Source organism: Canis lupus, chromosome 18 (assembly GCF_003254725.2).
Source record: "Canis lupus dingo isolate Sandy chromosome 18, ASM325472v2, whole genome shotgun sequence".
NCBI lineage: Eukaryota > Metazoa > Chordata > Mammalia > Carnivora > Canidae > Canis > Canis lupus.
Window position 1 is genome coordinate 39195097 of NC_064260.1, and position 18607 is coordinate 39213703.

At 38.0% G+C, this 18607-nt stretch overlaps 1 protein-coding gene across 1 annotated transcript; it reads left to right on the plus strand.

Moving 5' to 3' along the window:
- Positions 1-974: 974 nt before the first annotated feature.
- LOC112663694 (olfactory receptor 1009-like) lies at positions 975-1916 on the plus strand. The gene has a single exon (XM_025452769.3). It carries the CDS (start codon positions 975-977, stop codon positions 1914-1916), a length of 942 nt encoding a protein of 313 aa, XP_025308554.3.
- The last annotated feature ends 16691 nt before the right edge of the window (positions 1917-18607 follow it).

Genomic DNA, 18607 nt, shown 5'->3' on the forward strand with positions numbered 1-18607 from the left:
ATACTCAAGGGCACCAGTCTATTATCCTAAGGTCTTCTCACTAGTGGCCATTGGCTGTAACCTTAACACCAGGAATAAGCAGCCAAACTTGCATCATTCTGTACTCCTAGTGGACTGAATTGCGTATCTCTTTGTGAGGACTGGAATTGTGAGCACACAATTTTTGCAGTGTGACAAAGGAAAAAACACAGTCCGTTTGGACTTATACATGTGCAAAGCCCACCTCTGCCAGTCATCAGCATCATGAACGTGGATTGAGCTTCAATTTTCCTCCTATGTAAAATGAAATAATGATATTTAGCTTGAAGGCTTATTAAATGGAGCATGTAAGGTGAAAATATTAACAATTATTGTATACTCATCAAGGTACCTAATGAGATTCTGCTAAATTCTTTGCATGCATTATCTCTCTGTACCCTCACAACAGTTTACAAGGTAGCTCTAACTATGATTACTCCTGTTTCACAACGAAGACTTTTCCAGGGTCAGAGAAGATGGGCTCCAGGTGCATTTAGCCTTGGGTTATAATCACAAAGTGCATGGTACCTGTCCTAAAAATAAGTGGCTTCTCATTTCTTCTGCAGATTCCTTCACTTCCACCCTGCTGCATGTGTGGTGAACTCACGCAAAGTTCGCTGCAGTGAGTTATTAGACATCTGTTCTGGAACCATCTCTGCAATCAGTTAGCCATGGGACCCTGAGGAAGCTGCTTCTCACTTCTAGATTTTTGTCCTCTCCTTTCTATATTGGTGGATTTCTGCAGAATCTTAAAATGTAATAGCTTCAGATCTGATCTTTTGCACTGGTCCATATATTACTTTTGTTTCCTTGTCTACTGCATGCAACTAAGTCATCTCACCCCCTGATGCTCTCCCAGTTACTGGTATGCTTTTTTCTGTGTCCCATTTTTGAAGATATGTTGATCAAATATGTTGTGACTCCTCTGTTCTTCTAGTGAAAACCAGAACCAGTCAATGGCCTTTGAAAACTATACCAGGGTCACCGAATTCATTTTCACAGGTTTGAATTGCAGCCCGCAATTGCAGGTTTTCCTCTTCCTGCTCTTCCTGAGTTTTTACTTCATCAATCTAACTGGAAACTTGGGTATGATTATTCTGATTTGGGTTGATTCCCGCCTTCACACGCCCATGTACTTTTTTCTCAGCCACTTGTCCTTTGTGGATATCTGCTTCTCCTCTGTTGTGAGCCCAAAGATGCTCACCGACTTCTTTGTGAAGAGGAAGGCCATCTCTTTCTTGGGCTGTGCTTTGCAACAGTGGTTTTTTGGGTTCTTTGTGGCAGCAGAGTGTTTTCTCCTGGCGTCCATGGCCTATGACCGCTATGTGGCCATCTGCAACCCATTATTGTATTCAGTTGCCATGTCCCAGAGACTCTGTGTCCAGCTGGTGGTTGGTCCCTACATCATCGGGTTTGTGAACACCATGACCCATACAACGAATGCATTTCGTCTTCCTTTTTGTGGCCCCAATGTTCTTAATCATTTCTTCTGTGATATGTCCCCCCTGCTTTCCCTTGTATGTGCTGACAGCAGGCTTACTAAGTTGGTAGTTTTTGTTGTGGCTGGAGCTGTGGGAGTCTTCAGTGGTTTGACTATCGTGGTCTCCTACATTTATATCCTCATTGCCATCATGAAGATCCACTCTGCCGATGGGAGGCGCAAAGCCTTTTCTACATGCTCTTCTCACCTGACCGCTGTCTCCATCCTATACGGTACTCTTTTCTTTATTTATGTACGGCCTAGTGCCAGTTTCTCACTGGATCTCAACAAAGTGGTGTCGGTATTTTACACAGCAGTGATCCCCATGTTGAACCCGCTTATCTACAGCTTGAGGAACAAGGAGGTCAAAGATGCCATCCATAGGACTATTACTAGGAGGAAGTTTTGTAGGGCATAAATTCTTACGTAGAAAGGAAATTGGAGGAGAAATCTAAAAAGACAGATTATCTGTGTAGATTCCTAAGATTCCAGGCCAGTTGCAAGTGTTGGGGGCTGATTGGTATCCCTTTATCCATTCACCTCTCCACTTATTTAGTCAATCAATTGGGATCCACTCAGTCCTGTATATGATCTATTCTATGTAATATACCAATATTATAGTTCACATCTACAGACTACTTAGTTTTGCTTCTCTTAGATACTTCACAGTTTAATTATTTTTTAAAGAGTGTTTTTAAAAATTTAATTTCAGTTAGGTTTCAATGATTAATTATGCTAATATATTTTCTTTCCCTGATGACCCCTTGACATTGGAGTTCTAAAATGCAGTGTTCTGGGAGAACCTGGGGCACAGTTGGTTAAGTGTCTAACTCTAGGTTTCGGCTCAGGTCCTGAAACTCAGGGTGATGAGACTGAGCCCTACCTCTGGCTCTGTGCTAAGCAGAGAGTCTACTAAAGACTTTCTCTCCCTCTATTCCTGCCTCTCCCCACTGCATTCTCTCTCTCTAAAATAAATAGATAAATCTAAAAAAATGCAGTGTTCTGTGTTTTGCACTTACATCTAACTCCCATCAATAGAAATCTATATATAAAAAAAAAGACATGGGATTTTATGCTTAACCTCATGAGTGGAATGAAATCCTTGGCTGTATACACTAGTTTTTTTTGGGGGGGATGACCTTGACACAAAGAACTATGTATATCTCAGGGACTGGAGATGGATCTGTGTTCCACTCTGACAAGTGGATGGTCCATAGGGATCATTTATAGTAACAGAGACTTGTGCTCATCTCTAGTGCATTTAACACAGAAAGAGCTTCTGATTGAAGGTGTTAAGCCTGTATTTTCTAAGAATTCAATTTTCTGGAAAATGTTGAGAGGATTATTACCTAAACTTCTGCAGGTTGGGACTTGGTTGTGTATATGGTGGTGCCTTTAAAACTCTGGTAATAATGTTTTTTACTCAACCAAAAACTTAAAGAGAAATGCCATAGTTGAAGATAGGCTCTCAGTCTAGACCTACTTGTTTCTAGTAAGGCTAGTAGGTTTGTAGTATTGCCACAAGGGAATTCATACATGCAGCTTAATTTTATGATTATGATTCCAGGGCAAGATGAGTGCTGGACAGCCTTCCAGGTCTGAGCACCATCACTGCATGTGGAGAGTGGGAACCCACACCAGGGTCTCCATGTCCTCTCAGAGACCCAACAAAGTGACCCACTTCTATCTTATCTTTCTAATATAGCTTTATCTCTTCTATAATGAAGACATAAATAACAGAGAGTTTCATGGAAAAAATGGATCAGCATTCCTAGGTGACATTGTAACATCATAGCTAAATCATGGTAGAAATGTCCTCAGAATTCTAAGGAATTCCTACATCCACTTATTTGCCAAAAATGAATTTGGCAAAGTTAATTAAGAAGCTTTTTACTGAGAATCATGGCTATGGTTTAGATAAATAAATAAATGTCCTAAACTCTTGAGTACTTTCTACATACAAAGTATTATGGGTTATTTTCTATTGATTATTGTACAATGCAGTCTCTGAAAATAGGCAATTCATAAGTGAATTCCCACTTCCACAATCATAGCATGCTTTATAGCTATGGGGCTTTAGAGATAATTTATCCTCATCAGATTACTGGCTCAGGAGAAAATATTTTTTACTATTTTATGCTTTGCAAAAGCCCAAAATATGATTTGCTATAAAATGTATTTATGATAGACTCATTTAAAATTCAGGAACTTTGTTTTACAGTGAGTTTCCCAGATGGAGTAAGATTTCTCCAAGACCATTCATTGGTAGAGAAGCAACATGATATAATAACAAAAAAATTAGAATTGGAAAACACCATGCATTCATTTATTCAACAAATAATTATTGAACTTCTTTTATGTGCCAGGCACCAAGCCTTGTGCTGCATACAACAGTGAAGAAAACAAACATCATTCCTGCATCTGTGCAGTTTGTAAGATAGCAGATCCAAGATGTTCTTCTGCTCATTACCCTTCTGATGTGTCAGTCAAGTCCATAATGAGATACACAGAAGTAATGATAATATCTTCCTTATCATAGATTATCATGAAGATTAAATTAAAGAATGGATGTGGAATCACTGCATAAACTATAAACAGTTTTTACTGCTTCTCAATAAAAACCATTCAATGAAAACAGCAAAAGTCTGGAACGAGAGTGTTATTGGAAGTGTGTCAGATCTCCCAGTATTGATGCTTTGGCAGAATCTTAGGGTGCAGTACTGGGAGGGAAAACAAAAGCCGTTGGGACAGCCACTTCAATTCTAATCCCAGATCCATCACTTGAGTTTTCTGATTTTGGGGATGTCTTTTTAATTTTACCTATAATCTAGGGATAATAACGCCCAGGTACTGAGGATTTGTAACCAGTTTCTTGAAGGGGCTGAAGTTCACAGAGTGTAAGTAGGAGACAACTTTATTATTTTTCATCATTGCCCCTTCAAAAAGTTACTGTGTTATCTCAGACCTCCCTCCCACTTACTAACATTACAGGCAGATCTAATAGTTTTTCCTTGAAAGCAGGAAACAAATGGTTTTCTTTCCTCCTCTGACTGTAATGTCAGACTACATACCCTTCTCCCATTTACAACATCCTCCTCTCCTGCCTCAGGTGCTTTTGACAGTGGTCAAAGGGGGCAAACCCAAGTCACTACTACTGGCCTTCCCTCTTATGTCCATGATCAAAGCCAGGATGCAAAGAAGAGGACAGAAAGAGCTGGCTGGAATAATTGGAATCTAGTGACAGAGGCATGCCTCTTTCTCTTGGGGGATTCTTTCCTGCATTCTTCAGAGCCAGAATGCCCCTCAGCCCCACTAACCCTGACCTCTGAGTTCAATCTGTTAGTCCTCTGAGAAGCCAATTTCCCTTCTGGCTGGACATATATGGCTCCTTCAGTAGCTCCCTGGCTTCTTGTCTTGACTCCTGGACTGTGATGATATTATCCTACCAGGAGGCTGACTTGAGGGAGTTCTTTTTTAAGATGACCCAGAATCTTCCGTCTTTCATGTGGCCCATGCCTGGCTCCAGAAAACACAGGCACTGTTGTGCCCTCCAAGTTCTGGAAGAATAGGCTCTGTCCCTTAGCTTGGGTGAAGGTAAAAGAGAGTCACAGTGACAATTCTTTCCAAAGAAATCCTCCCAAAATTATTACTTCATTCCCCCAGGTGCTTCTCTTCTAGGCTCAGGGAAAGTAGAGGAAAGTGATCCAATCTGCTAATGCTGGAGGATCTGGGATTCAGGGTGGATGCTCCCACAAGGAGATGTCCACATACTCTGCTTTAAAAGTCAACAGATTCAGCTATGCCAGCTTGTACTTGATTCGGGAATCTCTGCTAAAACTCTGAGATAAGATTTAGCATCCTGGTATAATTTAAATCAGATAATAAGTGTTAGGTGCTTAGTTTTGTGCCTTGCTATAATAAATGGTCAAAAAATACAGACTATATTACTCTTGGGACATTGGCTAAAGTATTTTTTCACCTGTGACAATCCCTAAATATTACTGCATGTAAAAAATTTTCTCTTTTATTGTCAGATACTTCATCATCCTTACTAAAAAAAATTACAATTTTTTAGTTTACAATTACAATTTTTAGTTTAGCGATTTCCCATTCCCTGAGAAAATGTACAAATCGCAGTTATGTTTTATATTTGCACAGTAATGAATTATAGAAATAAAGACTTTACTTTTTGCTTTGTTTAAATAATGAAACCTTAGAAATAACAGTTGAAGTTAATTTACCCACAACCTTCACATTAGAACTTCAGTAATATTTGTATCCTGCCCTTGATAATACTCTCAGGTGGTAGGGAAAATAATGAGACACGGAAACTCCTTTCTCACTTGTATCTTGGATTAGGAGATGAGAATAGGAATACCAGATTCCTAATGAATTATCTGTGTGATTTTAACTGTAAGTCTGCTCTTGTAGGTAAACTGAGGATAATTACCCTAGAGTGTTATTTTTGAGATTTTTTTCTGTATTATGGTAAAGTGTTTTAGAACAACATACCACAGTGAAACCTTTTTGGGGATGAGACACTGAAACATTAAAAAAAATAGGGAATGTGTTGGGTCATCTAGGTGGCTCAGTTGGTTAAGCTGTGGCTTTTGATTTTGGCTCAGGTCACAATCTCAGGGTCCTGGGATGGAGCTCCATGTGGGGTTCCAGGCTCAGCGCGGAGTCTGTTTGAGGATTCTCTCCTCTGAGCCTCCTCCTATTCACATGTGCACTCTTTGTCTCACTCTAAAATAAATAAATACATCTTAAAAAAAGGGTGAGGTATCATTAAGCACTTTACACATCCTCTGGAATATAATAATCATTGAATTTTTAGGTCTACAAAATAAATTGAGGAAGACTGCACCTTATATGTATCACATCCCTTCTTTGTGGTGATTTAAAAAATATTCATAGAAATCTGACATTAAATAAATCTGTTTATATTTGATTAAGGCCATGTTTCCCAAACTTATTTGGCAATGGAGCCCTTTTAAAAGAATTCTTGGTGACATGTTATTCCATGTTGCAGTTTAAAAAAACTGTCTTGTAGGGAAAGAAAGGATGTGATAGAGATCCAGATATTTCCTTTCACTTGAAATAGAATTAATTGAGCTTTGAGAAGTGACAGAGCTTTCCTCTTCTCCTGATATTCTGTTCAGAATATTTTTTCATTTACAAAAACACTTAATAAGAAAAGCACCAAGTATGTATTTCCTACAAATATTTCCCCCTTTAAAAATGAACTTTTAATTCTTTGACCTATGGAAGTTTTAAGATATGTAGTCAAATCTATAATTTTTTGCACTGATGTTAAGCTTAGAAAATGCACCATTACCCCCACAGGGTAATGTTTTCCTGCTATTATGCTTACATTTGCTACTCCTGCTCTGAGTAATTTTTCAAAGCAAAGACTGACCACCACCCCCAATTCTTCACATATTTCTCATTTCTTTTCCCTAAGAAACTAAGAAAAACACTACTGCTCCACCCAGAGGCCCTGATTCCCATTGTGCAAGCCTCCTCTTCTTCTCAGTGGCAGCCACTCTTCCAAGACTCCACCATGTCCTCAATAACTTGCAAATATACCCACTTTTTTCTAAGTCATCCACAGTATAGTTGATACCAGACTACAACTCCTACTAAGACTTAAGTAAAGACTGTAGGTAACGACAGAGTTGTGTGATTCTGAGGGATAACTTGGGGCCACAACATGGCCCCCCTGAGTCTGTAGGCGGCTTGCTTCTGTGATTGGATGAGACCCACCCACATTATGGAGGGCAATCTCCTCAAACTTCACTGACTTAAATGTTGATCTCATCCAGAGACACCCTCACAGAAACATCCAGACTAAAACAGGAGGACCAAGAGCACTCGAACTCAGACCCTGAGGCTTTGTCTCCTCCAGCTTTTATTAAGAGGGCTAGCAGATTAGCTATAGGAATTATTAATTTTGGGAAGCAGAGAAAAACATGTTTATTTCAAAGGGTAAAAGAATAGGCTATTAACTCAAGGAGGGGGGAGCAGAGGAGCTGTATCTGGAGAACAATGTGGTCAAGAGTCAGTGGACAGGCTCAGCACCTCACGAATCCCCAGTGTGTCCAGGACTACAAGATTCAGTTCTCAGATAAACTCCACAGCTGGTTGCTCACAACTGCCCACAGCTGGAGCTTACTAGGCCAGGCGGGGGCAAGCTGCCCTATCTTTGTCCCCATGTTTCTTGGCACAGCTATACTTTTTTTTAAATTTTTATTTATTTATGATAGTCACAGAGAGAGAGAGAGAGAGGCAGAGACATAGGCAGAGGGAGAAGCAGGCTCCATGCACTGGGAGCCCGATGTGGGATTCGATTCCGGGTCTCCAGGATTGCGCCCTGGGCCAAAGGCAGGCACCAAACCGCTGCGCCATCCAGGGATCCCTACTTTGCATGTTGATTGAAAAGCCCTTTTTGTTCACCAATGTTCCCCTAGAAGAACGCCTACTACAGAGGAAGTAATAATGCTGTTGAATGAATAAGCTGAATGAATTGTTGAATGAAAAAGCTGTCCAATATTTAATATTATCATATTCATCCTTATTTCAGCAGAAAATATTTTCTTTGTCTCAGTGTGTCTACAGAGCTGATGGACATTCATAGCAGCACTATTTACTGTAGCCCAAAGCTGGAAACAGGATGATTGGATTATGAAATGTGGTCTATCCATACAGTGGAATATTACCCAGCCTTGAAAAGGAAAACGATTTTTCTTTATGTTACAACATGGATGAAACTTAAAGACATTATGCTGGGATCCCTGGGTGGCGCAGCAGTTTAGCGCCTGCCTTTGGCCCAGGGCGCGATCCTGGAGACCCGGGATCGAATCCCACATCGGGCTCCCGGTGCATGGAGCCTGCTTCTCCCTCTGCCTGTGTCTCTGCCTCTCTCTCTCTCTCTCTCACTGTGTGCCTATCATTAATAAGTAAAATAAAATAAAAAAAATTAAAAAAAAGACATTATGCTAAGTGAAGTAAAAATAAGATGATATATATATGTGTTAAAAGCACTACATATGGACAAAAGACAAAAAGGAAATAAAAGAAAGAAATCATCTACCTTAGTAGCAGTTATATTCGTGTGGTGAGACTGGCCAAACATGACTTCTTAAAAAAATTTCTCTGTATATTTCTATATTGACTTAAAAAAATTCGTTTTAAAAATCTACTTTAAAAAGCCCTGGAATTTTCTTTGGAATGTCCACTTAATTCTCTACTGTCTTTCTCAAGGATAGTGACTATCCTCTTATTTGTTTGTTTGTTTATTTATTTAATTTTAATATAATTTATTTATTCATGAGAGACACACAGAAAGAAGCAGAGACATAGGCAGAGGGAGAAGCAGGTTCCTTGCAGGGAGCCCGATGTGGGGCTCTATCCTGGGACCTGAGATCAGGACCTGCGCCGAAGGCAGACACTCAACCACTGAGCCACCCAGGCATCCCCTCTTATTTATTTTTAATTGAGGCTAGGATTTGAGAAGAATCCTGTTTAACTCATGTATTCTTCATTTTCAGTCAATAATATTGTTTTAAGCATTGTCTTGCCAATGTATAGACTTAAAGTATGAAATTACTATTTGCTGTGTAAAAGATGCATCACCACTCCTGTTCCATATCTTGATTTGCCTGATTTTATACCTGAGGCCCCTGTGCCATGGATTTTCTACCTGATGAGATGTTCTTAGGAGGTTCTGGGCCTCTGGACCCTCTGGTGGGAGACTGTGTCAGGAGGACGGGGAAGGAGAAGAAAGGGGGAATGGGAGATGGGGCTGGGGAAGCAACACTTACAGTTTCACTAAGCTTGTTTTATAAAATTGAGATCCAACTAATACTCTGGTAAATATGTGAGTAGCTATGTGGGAAGCCTGAAGGCATAAGAATCATTGACAACATTGATAAAAGACCATCAATCTTGTCTATATGCTATCAAGAAAATATTGGACTCCGAAGATCATTGGATATGAAGTCAAAGTTTTAGACTCTGTTACTAACTTTCGATGTGATCTCTGAGAGCTAATTTGCTTCTAGGACAGCTTCATTTTCCTCATGTATAAAATAGAATTTTAAGTATTTATGAACAATGAAATAAAGATTATATATGGAAGTTAAATAGTATAGAAATTTTTTGACATTTATTATTAGTGTTAATCAAAATAACCAGAGAGATATAGTGTCTATCCTCAAGAAGCTTCCAACCAAATAAAGCATGGCTAATGTATAAATGACTAAGATTAATTATATTGTTATAAGAAGCAAGTATATGGTTTAATGGAGGCTCAAAGGAAAGAATAAAGGAAAAAATATAAGAAGAAAAGGAAGAAGGAAGCTTCATGTTGGATTAAAGCAGTGAATGATTTCACAAAGGAAGTGATCTTTGAGATTGGCAGCCAAGGTAGAGGTTGGATGTCTAGCCCTGGTGAGGATACCAGGTGGTGAGAATGGCACAAGGAAGGGCTCAGTGATGTGACAGAGAAGGGATCTGATTTAGCTGAGGTCATAGGAACTGTGAAGTAAAGGGGTAGGGGCAGATGGATAGAAGAAGAGATGGAGTAAGATCCCATAATCAGTTTGAGGAGTTGGGGCATTATTCTTTCCATGGCAAGAAGCTGACATTTATAGTGGTAGGGCTACCAGGTAGGACAACTAGGTTGGAGAGGTGGCCTTGTGGAGAATGGTCAGCAATGAGGAGAGACTGGAGATTAGGGCCTGATAGGAGCTAACACAATGGCCAGGGTGAGGAGAGTGATGGCCATACAGTGAGAACACTTATTATTGGTTGAGCTCTTGCTACATCCCAGACACATTATGTGCCTTATTTAATTTTCCACTGTAGGCACTGTTCTTTAACTGCTATTGCATTGGAAGGAATCAAAATGAGAGTTCTAAATTTAATTTGTTTGAGATCAAGAGACGGTGTTGCAATCTAGAAGTGTCCGTGGACAAGACACATGTTCTTCAACGCAGCCAAGATTTGAAGTACAGTTTTTCCTACAGCTTCTAATTTTTATAACTAACCTTCTGGGTTTGCCAGATTTTGCTGAATTTGGAATAAGTTTTTATTTTGTTTTGTAGGGTCGGGGGTAAAGCTGCAAGGAGACAGGATTGCAATCAATGAAATGATCATGCGAGAAAGTGGCCCTTCTGCTCTGCATCAATTTACAAAGGCATCACCCATCCCTTGGGTCAGTCCTTCTTTGCTGCCTCTACTGTGTCAGGCCCTGGGAGCCAACTTTCAGAGTTGAACAGCAATTATCACACAGGAAGTTTTCTCATTTAAAATTACTTTGATTAATTAGTTCCTCTGAAACTTGTTTAGAAGTGAAATAAATACTTAGTTTTGAGTTCAGTAATTGCAGATCTCTATGCACGCAATCAATCCTAATGATGCCCAAGGCATCTTGTTAGACAGGGGAACAGTAGCAATGTTGGGCTTTGAAGTCTCAATCTTACACCAGCAAGATGAGTTTAAGTTAGCATTTTGCTGTAAGGGGTTCTCTGAAGGATATACTGATGGCTCAGGCTTCAAACTCGCATATAGTCTTTTTTAGTCAAAGAAATGTTAGAAGTGAAAACTACCTTAGACAAACTCTGGGCTGAGCCCTTTCTTTGTCAAGGGAAGAAAGTGATCTGCTCAAGGTCCTGAAGTTAGAGGCACAATTCTGTCAAGAACCTGGTCCTCTTGAATGTAGAGCAATTACTCCTTGTCAGGTACCATGACACCTGCTCCTGAAAAAGTAAGGAAAGAAAGAAGGAAGGCAGGAGAGAAGGAAAAGGAAGTGAAGGAAGAAGAGAAAGCTCCAACAACTCTCACACTGGCAGGGAGTATTAGACATTTTATAATTAACTTGTGGCTATTTCCAAAGGAGCTTCTAAAAAAAAAAAAGACAATTATATTCTTATGGAATTTTAGAAACTTGTGATAGAGCAGCAAAGGAGAATTTTTAAAAAAGAGAATCAGGGGATCCCTGGGTGGCGCAGCGGTTTGGCGCCTGCCTTTGGCCCAGGGCGCGATCCTGGAGACCCGGGATCGAATCCCACGTCAGGCTCCCGGTGCATGGAGCCTGCTTCTCCCTCTGCCTGTGTCTCTGCCTCTCTCTCTCTCTCTCTCTGACTATCATAAATAAATAAAAATTTAAAAAAAAATAAAAAAGAGAATCAGTGCTTTCTGGTACTTCCTGATGAAGCCAGTGAAGGCAAGGAAGTAGTTTTGAGCACTCAGGGAAATAATGACACTAGCTTAAACCTTTACCTCTATTCTCTTTTTACTCATTTTTTAAAAATTAGATCTTTTCTCTGAGAAATATTTGATTGATATAATCTCTTGATGAGATATAGCCGTGCAAATATATATTTTATGTTTTCTTATATGTGTAAACGTTGCACACACGCACAATACAGCAAATATATGTCAGAACAAACATTATACTAGCCTGGTGGGGGGAGGCAAGGTTCTGGAATGAGATATTTAAATAGATATTACAGTGTTAAGGTTTAAGATAAAAGTGAGAAAGTTGCAACAAAAGGCTCTTTTATGCAAAAGAGCAGTCAGGGACCCTGGTCTAATAGCATAATCATTAATCAACTCACCATGGATTAGAGACATAAATGTAAGACCCAGAACTATAAAAACTCTTAGAAGAAAAAATAGAGGGAAAGACCCTTTACATTGATTTTAGAAATACTTTTTTTTTTGTATTTGATGTCAAAGCATCGAAAACAAAAACAAAAACAAGCAAGTGAGACTACAGCAAAGTAAAAAGCTCCTGCATAGCAAAGCAAATAATATACATACCAAAAAAGGCAACTTATTTATTGAGAAAAAAATATTTGCAAACCATAGATCTGATAGGTGATTAACATCCAAATTATATAAGGAACTCAAACAACTCAATGGCAAGCCAAACCAATCCAAACAACAAAAACTTGGTTACAAAATGGGCAAAGAATATTCATAGTTATTTTTCCAGAGATGACATATAAATAGACATAAATGAGTATATATAAAGATACTCAACACCACTAATCATCAGGGAAATGCAAATCGAAAGCACAGTGAGATAACACCTCATGCCTGTTGTGATGACTATTATCAAAAGACAACAGAGGGGCTCTGGGGTGACTCAGCTGGTTAAGTGCCCGACTCTTGATCTCAGCTCAGATCTTGATCTCAGGGTCATGAGTTCAAGCCCTGCATTGGGCTCACATATAAGAAAAAAAAAAAAGACAAAAGATAAGAAGTGTTGTGAAGGATGTGGAGAAAAAAGGGCCCTTGTGCCCTTTTGGTGGGAATGTAAATGATTACAGGCATTATGGAAAAACAGTACGGAATTTCCTCTAAAAAGAGAACTACCGTATGATCCAGCAATCCACTTTTGGATATTTATTCATAGAAAATGAAATTAGTACCTTGAAGAGATATTTGCATTCTCATGTTTTCTTTCTTTCTTTCTTTCTTTCTTTCTTTCTTTCTTTCTTTCTTTCTTTCTTTCTTTCTTTCTTCTTTCTTCTTCTTTCTTTCTTTCTTCTTTCTTTCTTTCTTTCTTTCTTTCTTTCTTTCTTCTTTCTTCTTTCTTTCTTTCTTTCTTCTTTCTCTTTCTTTCTTTTCTTTCTTCTTTCTTTCTTTCTTTCTTTCTTTCTTTCTTTCTTTCTTTCTTCTTTCTTTCTTCTTTCTTTCTTCCTTCCTTCCTTCCTTCCTTCCTTCCTTCCTTCCTTCCTTCCTTCCTTCCTTCTTTCTTTCTTTCTTTCTTTCTTTCTCCTTCTTTTTTTTTTTTTGATTGAAGTTTATTGAATACACTGTAGGAGAGCAGTGGGCAGGAGAGACTGTGAGGAGGTGGTGGTGAGGGGGGTATGGGAACGAATAGAATTTCCCCTTTTTTGGTAACTGTGCCTGGTTGTAAGTAGCCCATTGGTTAGTTAGGTCCTGTGGCTATTTCAAGGTGGGTCCCTTAATAAGCCTGTTTTGCATTCAGTGCGGTTGCCACCGTGAGTCCTTGTGCCTTGCTCAAATTTACATTGCTCAAGCCTGTTGCCTAAAAGCAGCCTTTACATCCCCGCTGACAGGTCAACCATGACAAATCTTTGGCATTTGGGCAGAAGTCTCATCTTCAGTAGCTTCTTCCTGCTGAATGAGGGGAGCAGAGATGTCTCTACCTATGGGTCAGTTGGGGAATTTATATATAGGAGTTACAAAATGTAGAGGCAGCTGCACCCAAGGTAGACAACAGGTTTGAATCCCTGACTAGATCATCTGTAGGCTGGAAGTTATGGCAGTGAAGGAGTTTCAGCTTCAGGAGGAGATACATCAAAAAAGACAGCAAAGTAGGGGCAACTGGATGGCTCAGTTGGTTAAGCAAAATATATGTATATATAAATGTTTATATATACATAAAATTGGAAAATTGTCCATGGCAGAGAGCATGTTTTAACTTTTCAGATTTCTTTTGATATCTAATGTTAGACATATAATAGATATCTTAATTATCCTCATATCAAAAAGACTCTTGAGTTCAGCTCAGGTCATGATCTCAGGGTCATGGAATCAAGCCCCTAATTGGGCTCTGTGCTGAGCATGGAGTTTGCTGGGGATTCTCTCTCTCTCCCTCTGCCCCCCCCCACCTCATGCACACGCTTGCACTCTCTCTCTCAAAAAAATAAATAAATAAAATCTTTTTTTTAAAAAAAAGACAAGAAAATTATTATGAGAAAATAACAATTGCACCACACTGCAACATTATTCACAATAGCCAAGATTTGAAAATAATCTAAGTGTCCATTGATGAATGAATGGATAAAGACATTGTGATTATATATGTTCGCTTTTTAAAAATGAAGGAGATACTGTCTTGGCGATGGATTGGATGGATCTGGAGGATATTACACTAAGTGAAATAAACCAGAGGCAGAAAAGACACATAATACATGGTTTTACTTATATGTGGGATCTGACTTAGATATGAAATTTAAAAAAGTAAAGTTTATAGTAAGAAAATGATGATTACTCAGGGCAGGGAATTTGGGGGAAACAGAAAGATTAGTCAATGGGCACAATATTTCAGTTATGTAGAACGAATAAGTTCCAGAAATCTAATGTATTGGATAGGGACTAGAGTAATTAATCCTGTATTTTATACTGAAAATATGTGAAGAGAGTAGTTCTTAGGTGCTCTCATTAAACACACAAAAATGATAACTATGTTAGGAGATGGATATGTTACTTAGCTTGATTATAGTTATTTCACTATGCATATGTATGCTAACATCATACTGTATGCCTTAAATATATACAATTTTTATTAAAAATCAAGTTAAAGAGGCATGTGGAATTTTATTTTCTTATTTTTACAAATTGCGTAAAATGCAAGTAATTTACCATCCACATTTGGTGATGATTACACAACTTATTATTTGATTTTATGCTTTTATATTAAAAAATAATGTATGTTCATGGTAAATATTCCAAGAAGGCATGCAAATGAATACCTGGCAAGAAGTGATCACAGCCCAGATCTCCAGCTTCCCTCTTTGGTGTGGGGCAGTATTAATAGTTCTGTGTTTCCTTCCAGAAGATTTTCATCCCTCATAAGAATATACGTGAACATATCTTTACATACACAGGCAAATGAAAAGATACTGCATACACTGTGCATTGATTTTTTAAATTAAAAAAAACCTTAGACATTATTATGTTTCAGTATGTTAATTAATTAAGTAGCTAACCCCACAAATTTTTATCAAGTACTACTGTGCTAGGTGCTATGTAGAGGGCTATCAGGTCAGGGATATAGTACCTTAGTGAGTAAAAACAGATATAGACCTGCCTTCTTGGGGTTTATGGTATAGAGCCACAAATATGGTATAGTACCATAAAGTAAGGATTCTTGGTCATGGATACCTTGAAAGGTGTAGATTCTACAAAAGTGTTTAAAGCAGCAGAGCCTGGCTAATGAAAGATGTATATTGCTGAACAGAAGTATGGATACACTAAATATGTGTTATTGCTATTATTCAGCAAAAGGTATCAAAATTCTCCCTGCTAAGCAGAAGTTGGAATATATTTTTTTGGCTGTCCATGTATGGGTAAATAATTATATAAAAAGGCAAGAATTTTAAATATTTATTAAAAATGTCATTAATTACATTTAATATATTTGTTAGTCTTGGAAAATAATCTTTAATTACCTTTTATTTCCATGATATAGGTAGTATATTAAAATGTGCCTGTTACTAAAAAGAATCCAATATTGAAGTAGACAGAAGAAAAATGAAAACCCACTCAACTTTCCACCTCATATTCATCCCGCTGACATTCAAGTTTCTTCTCATGAAGTAGCAACCTACTCATGAGCCTGCTTAAGATTCTTTTTCCCTCTCCTTCTGCCCCTCTCTCCCCTCCCATGCATGCATGCATTCTTTCTCTTTCTAAAAAAATCTGCTTGCAATTACATTTTCCACAATTAAATTTTCTTACTTGGAGGTAGGGACTGCATTTTTATTTGTCTTTGACTTTTAGCAATTGTAAGGGCAGGTTTTAAAAACCTATTTGTGTGATTTAAAAAAAATATTGAGGTTGACACAGAATATATTTGTTTAATATTTAAATGAATGATCAGGACTATTTTAGTCAGGATAAGCTAGATTACATTATATTTCAAGTCCATGAGACATATCGTCTTTTTACTAATTGATGACTTCAATAAGCCAGTTTCCTTCCCTCTTTTGGTGTCACTATCACCAATACGTGGCCACCATGATTTGGCAGAAGGAGAAGAGATAGATTGGATGATGTGTATGAGGTTTTATAGCCAGAAATAGAAATAGTGTACCTCACTTTTTTTTTTTGTATCCCATTGTTAAGAATGTAATCGTGTGATCCTGACAAGTACAAAATAGGCTGAGATATGTGGTTGTCCTGTGTACCCAGAAAGAGGAGATGGGCTCAGTGAGCATCTAGCCTGTCTATATTAGTAGAGGGGAAGCTCTTTGAGAACTTGGACATCTTTTTTCCTTTTAAGATAAATTAAGTGGAAGAACAAGCATTCCTTACCAATGTTTGCCTACACTGATGCTATTATACACACTTAAAATTCCCAATCACTCTGCTCTGATTTGAAAATCATTCTTAGGAAACCAGTAATTCTTCATTAGGACGTCTTCTCTTTATTTTTCTCAACAAGATCTATGTGAAATATCAGCATACATTTATTTCCTCCTCTTGGCAAAGTTTCATTTAGCCTAGGTTTCTTCTTTTTCTGAATATGTACAAAATGACAGAATGCAAAATCATTTTAGTGTTTGACAAATATTTTCAACAATCAAGTCTGGCAGGTCAGCATTTTAAGGCACTTTCAAGGAAATTTTACTGAATTAACTTTTTTTTTTTTTTTGCCCAAATTCCTTTGACAATCCATTTCAAGAAGTGTCAACATCACTCTGGAAGGCTTTCTTTTTGAGGAATGAAAATCTGAAACCTCTAGCCCAATGGCTGTGAAAACTTCTACTGAGAATCTAATAGACCTACTAATAAGTAAGCACACAAACAAGATTTCTACTGAACATTTTCAGGGAGAATCTTGGACCCTTTGAAACTCACCTGTGTTCTTCCTAATGAACAATTGACCTAAAATTAGAACTCCTGCTCTAGCAGAGGTAGAGAAAACCATTCAGGTGAAGAAGAAAAAAAAAAAAAAAAAGAAGATTGAAAACTAAGTGCTAGAGCTCCTAAATATACAAGATGCATTGGGATGAGTTCTGATTATACTGACTCTGCCATTAACTCTCTTCATGATCCTGGGCAAATCATAGAAGTGCTCATAATCACACTAAACAATTGTTTTCCTCTGCAGTTGTGACAACCTGAACTAAAAGCACCACAAGGGCAAGAAACCTCTGATTTGTTCATTGCTTTATCTCTAGTGTTTAGCACATAATTGGATAAATGGTCCATAGGCACTGTTCAATAAATATTTGACCTATGGCCACACGGGACCTAAATTATTGCTATTTGATTCTGTCTCTGATTTGATATAAAATCAATTTCATGAAAAAAAGAAAGTTGGCCAAAAATAATTTTATTCAGTTATTTATCTATGAACACTGAGAAAGTCCTTCTACCACTACACTGGACTTGAGGAACTAGCTCCTGGCAAAAGACAGAATCAGGTATTTAGAAGTGTGGCCTTGGACACACACACATTGTTCATGGAACACTGGGCTCAAGGGACAAGAGAAATACAGACTCTCTAAAAGGATTGAGGGGACTTGTGACCCTGCTGCTCCAGTTTCCTGCCCTGAATAAGTAAGCTATTTTATAAGTACATTGTACAGAAGAATTAACCATTCACAAATACAGAAGGTTCTATTTATTTATTCATTCATTCATTCATTCATTCACTCATTCATTTATTTAATTTTTAAGTAGGCTTCATGCCCAGCGTGGAGTTCAATACAGGGCTTGAACTCACGACAGTTTGGTGAAGACCTGGACTGAGATCAAGAGTCAGACACTTAGGTAACCAACTGTGCCCCCAGAAGGTCCTTATTATCTGATGTAAACAAATATCAGGCAAATGTTCATGAAATGTTCATGAAATACACCAACATGGAAAACAAAACCAACATTTTCTATTATATTGCAATGAAGTGTTTGATGGAATGGATCTTGAAAAACAGAACAAAAACTATGAAATGCTATACCAAATTTCAATTATGAAATTTATACAGAAAAACTAATAAAATTAAATACTGTGAAGAGCATATTATTTTCAGCATTCCATAATGGTTTTTATCGCTTATTCATTCATGAAGGGTGTTAGTTTTGCAAAACCCATTGGAGAACGTCATCAATTTCCTCAGAGGTTTCTCTTAATTTGTGTATCTCATTCTCTTTGAAGCCCTATGGATGCTTCAAACCATCCATATTGGTCTTCCTTTATTTAAGTGTTAGCTGGCTATATGTCAGATCCTCAGAGCTCAGAGATGTATCTGCAACTAACATGTATCTAACACAACAACTTCCTCCTGTTATCAGCTTTCATTGTATCCTTAGAAGATAACATGACAAGGTAAACCAAACTCA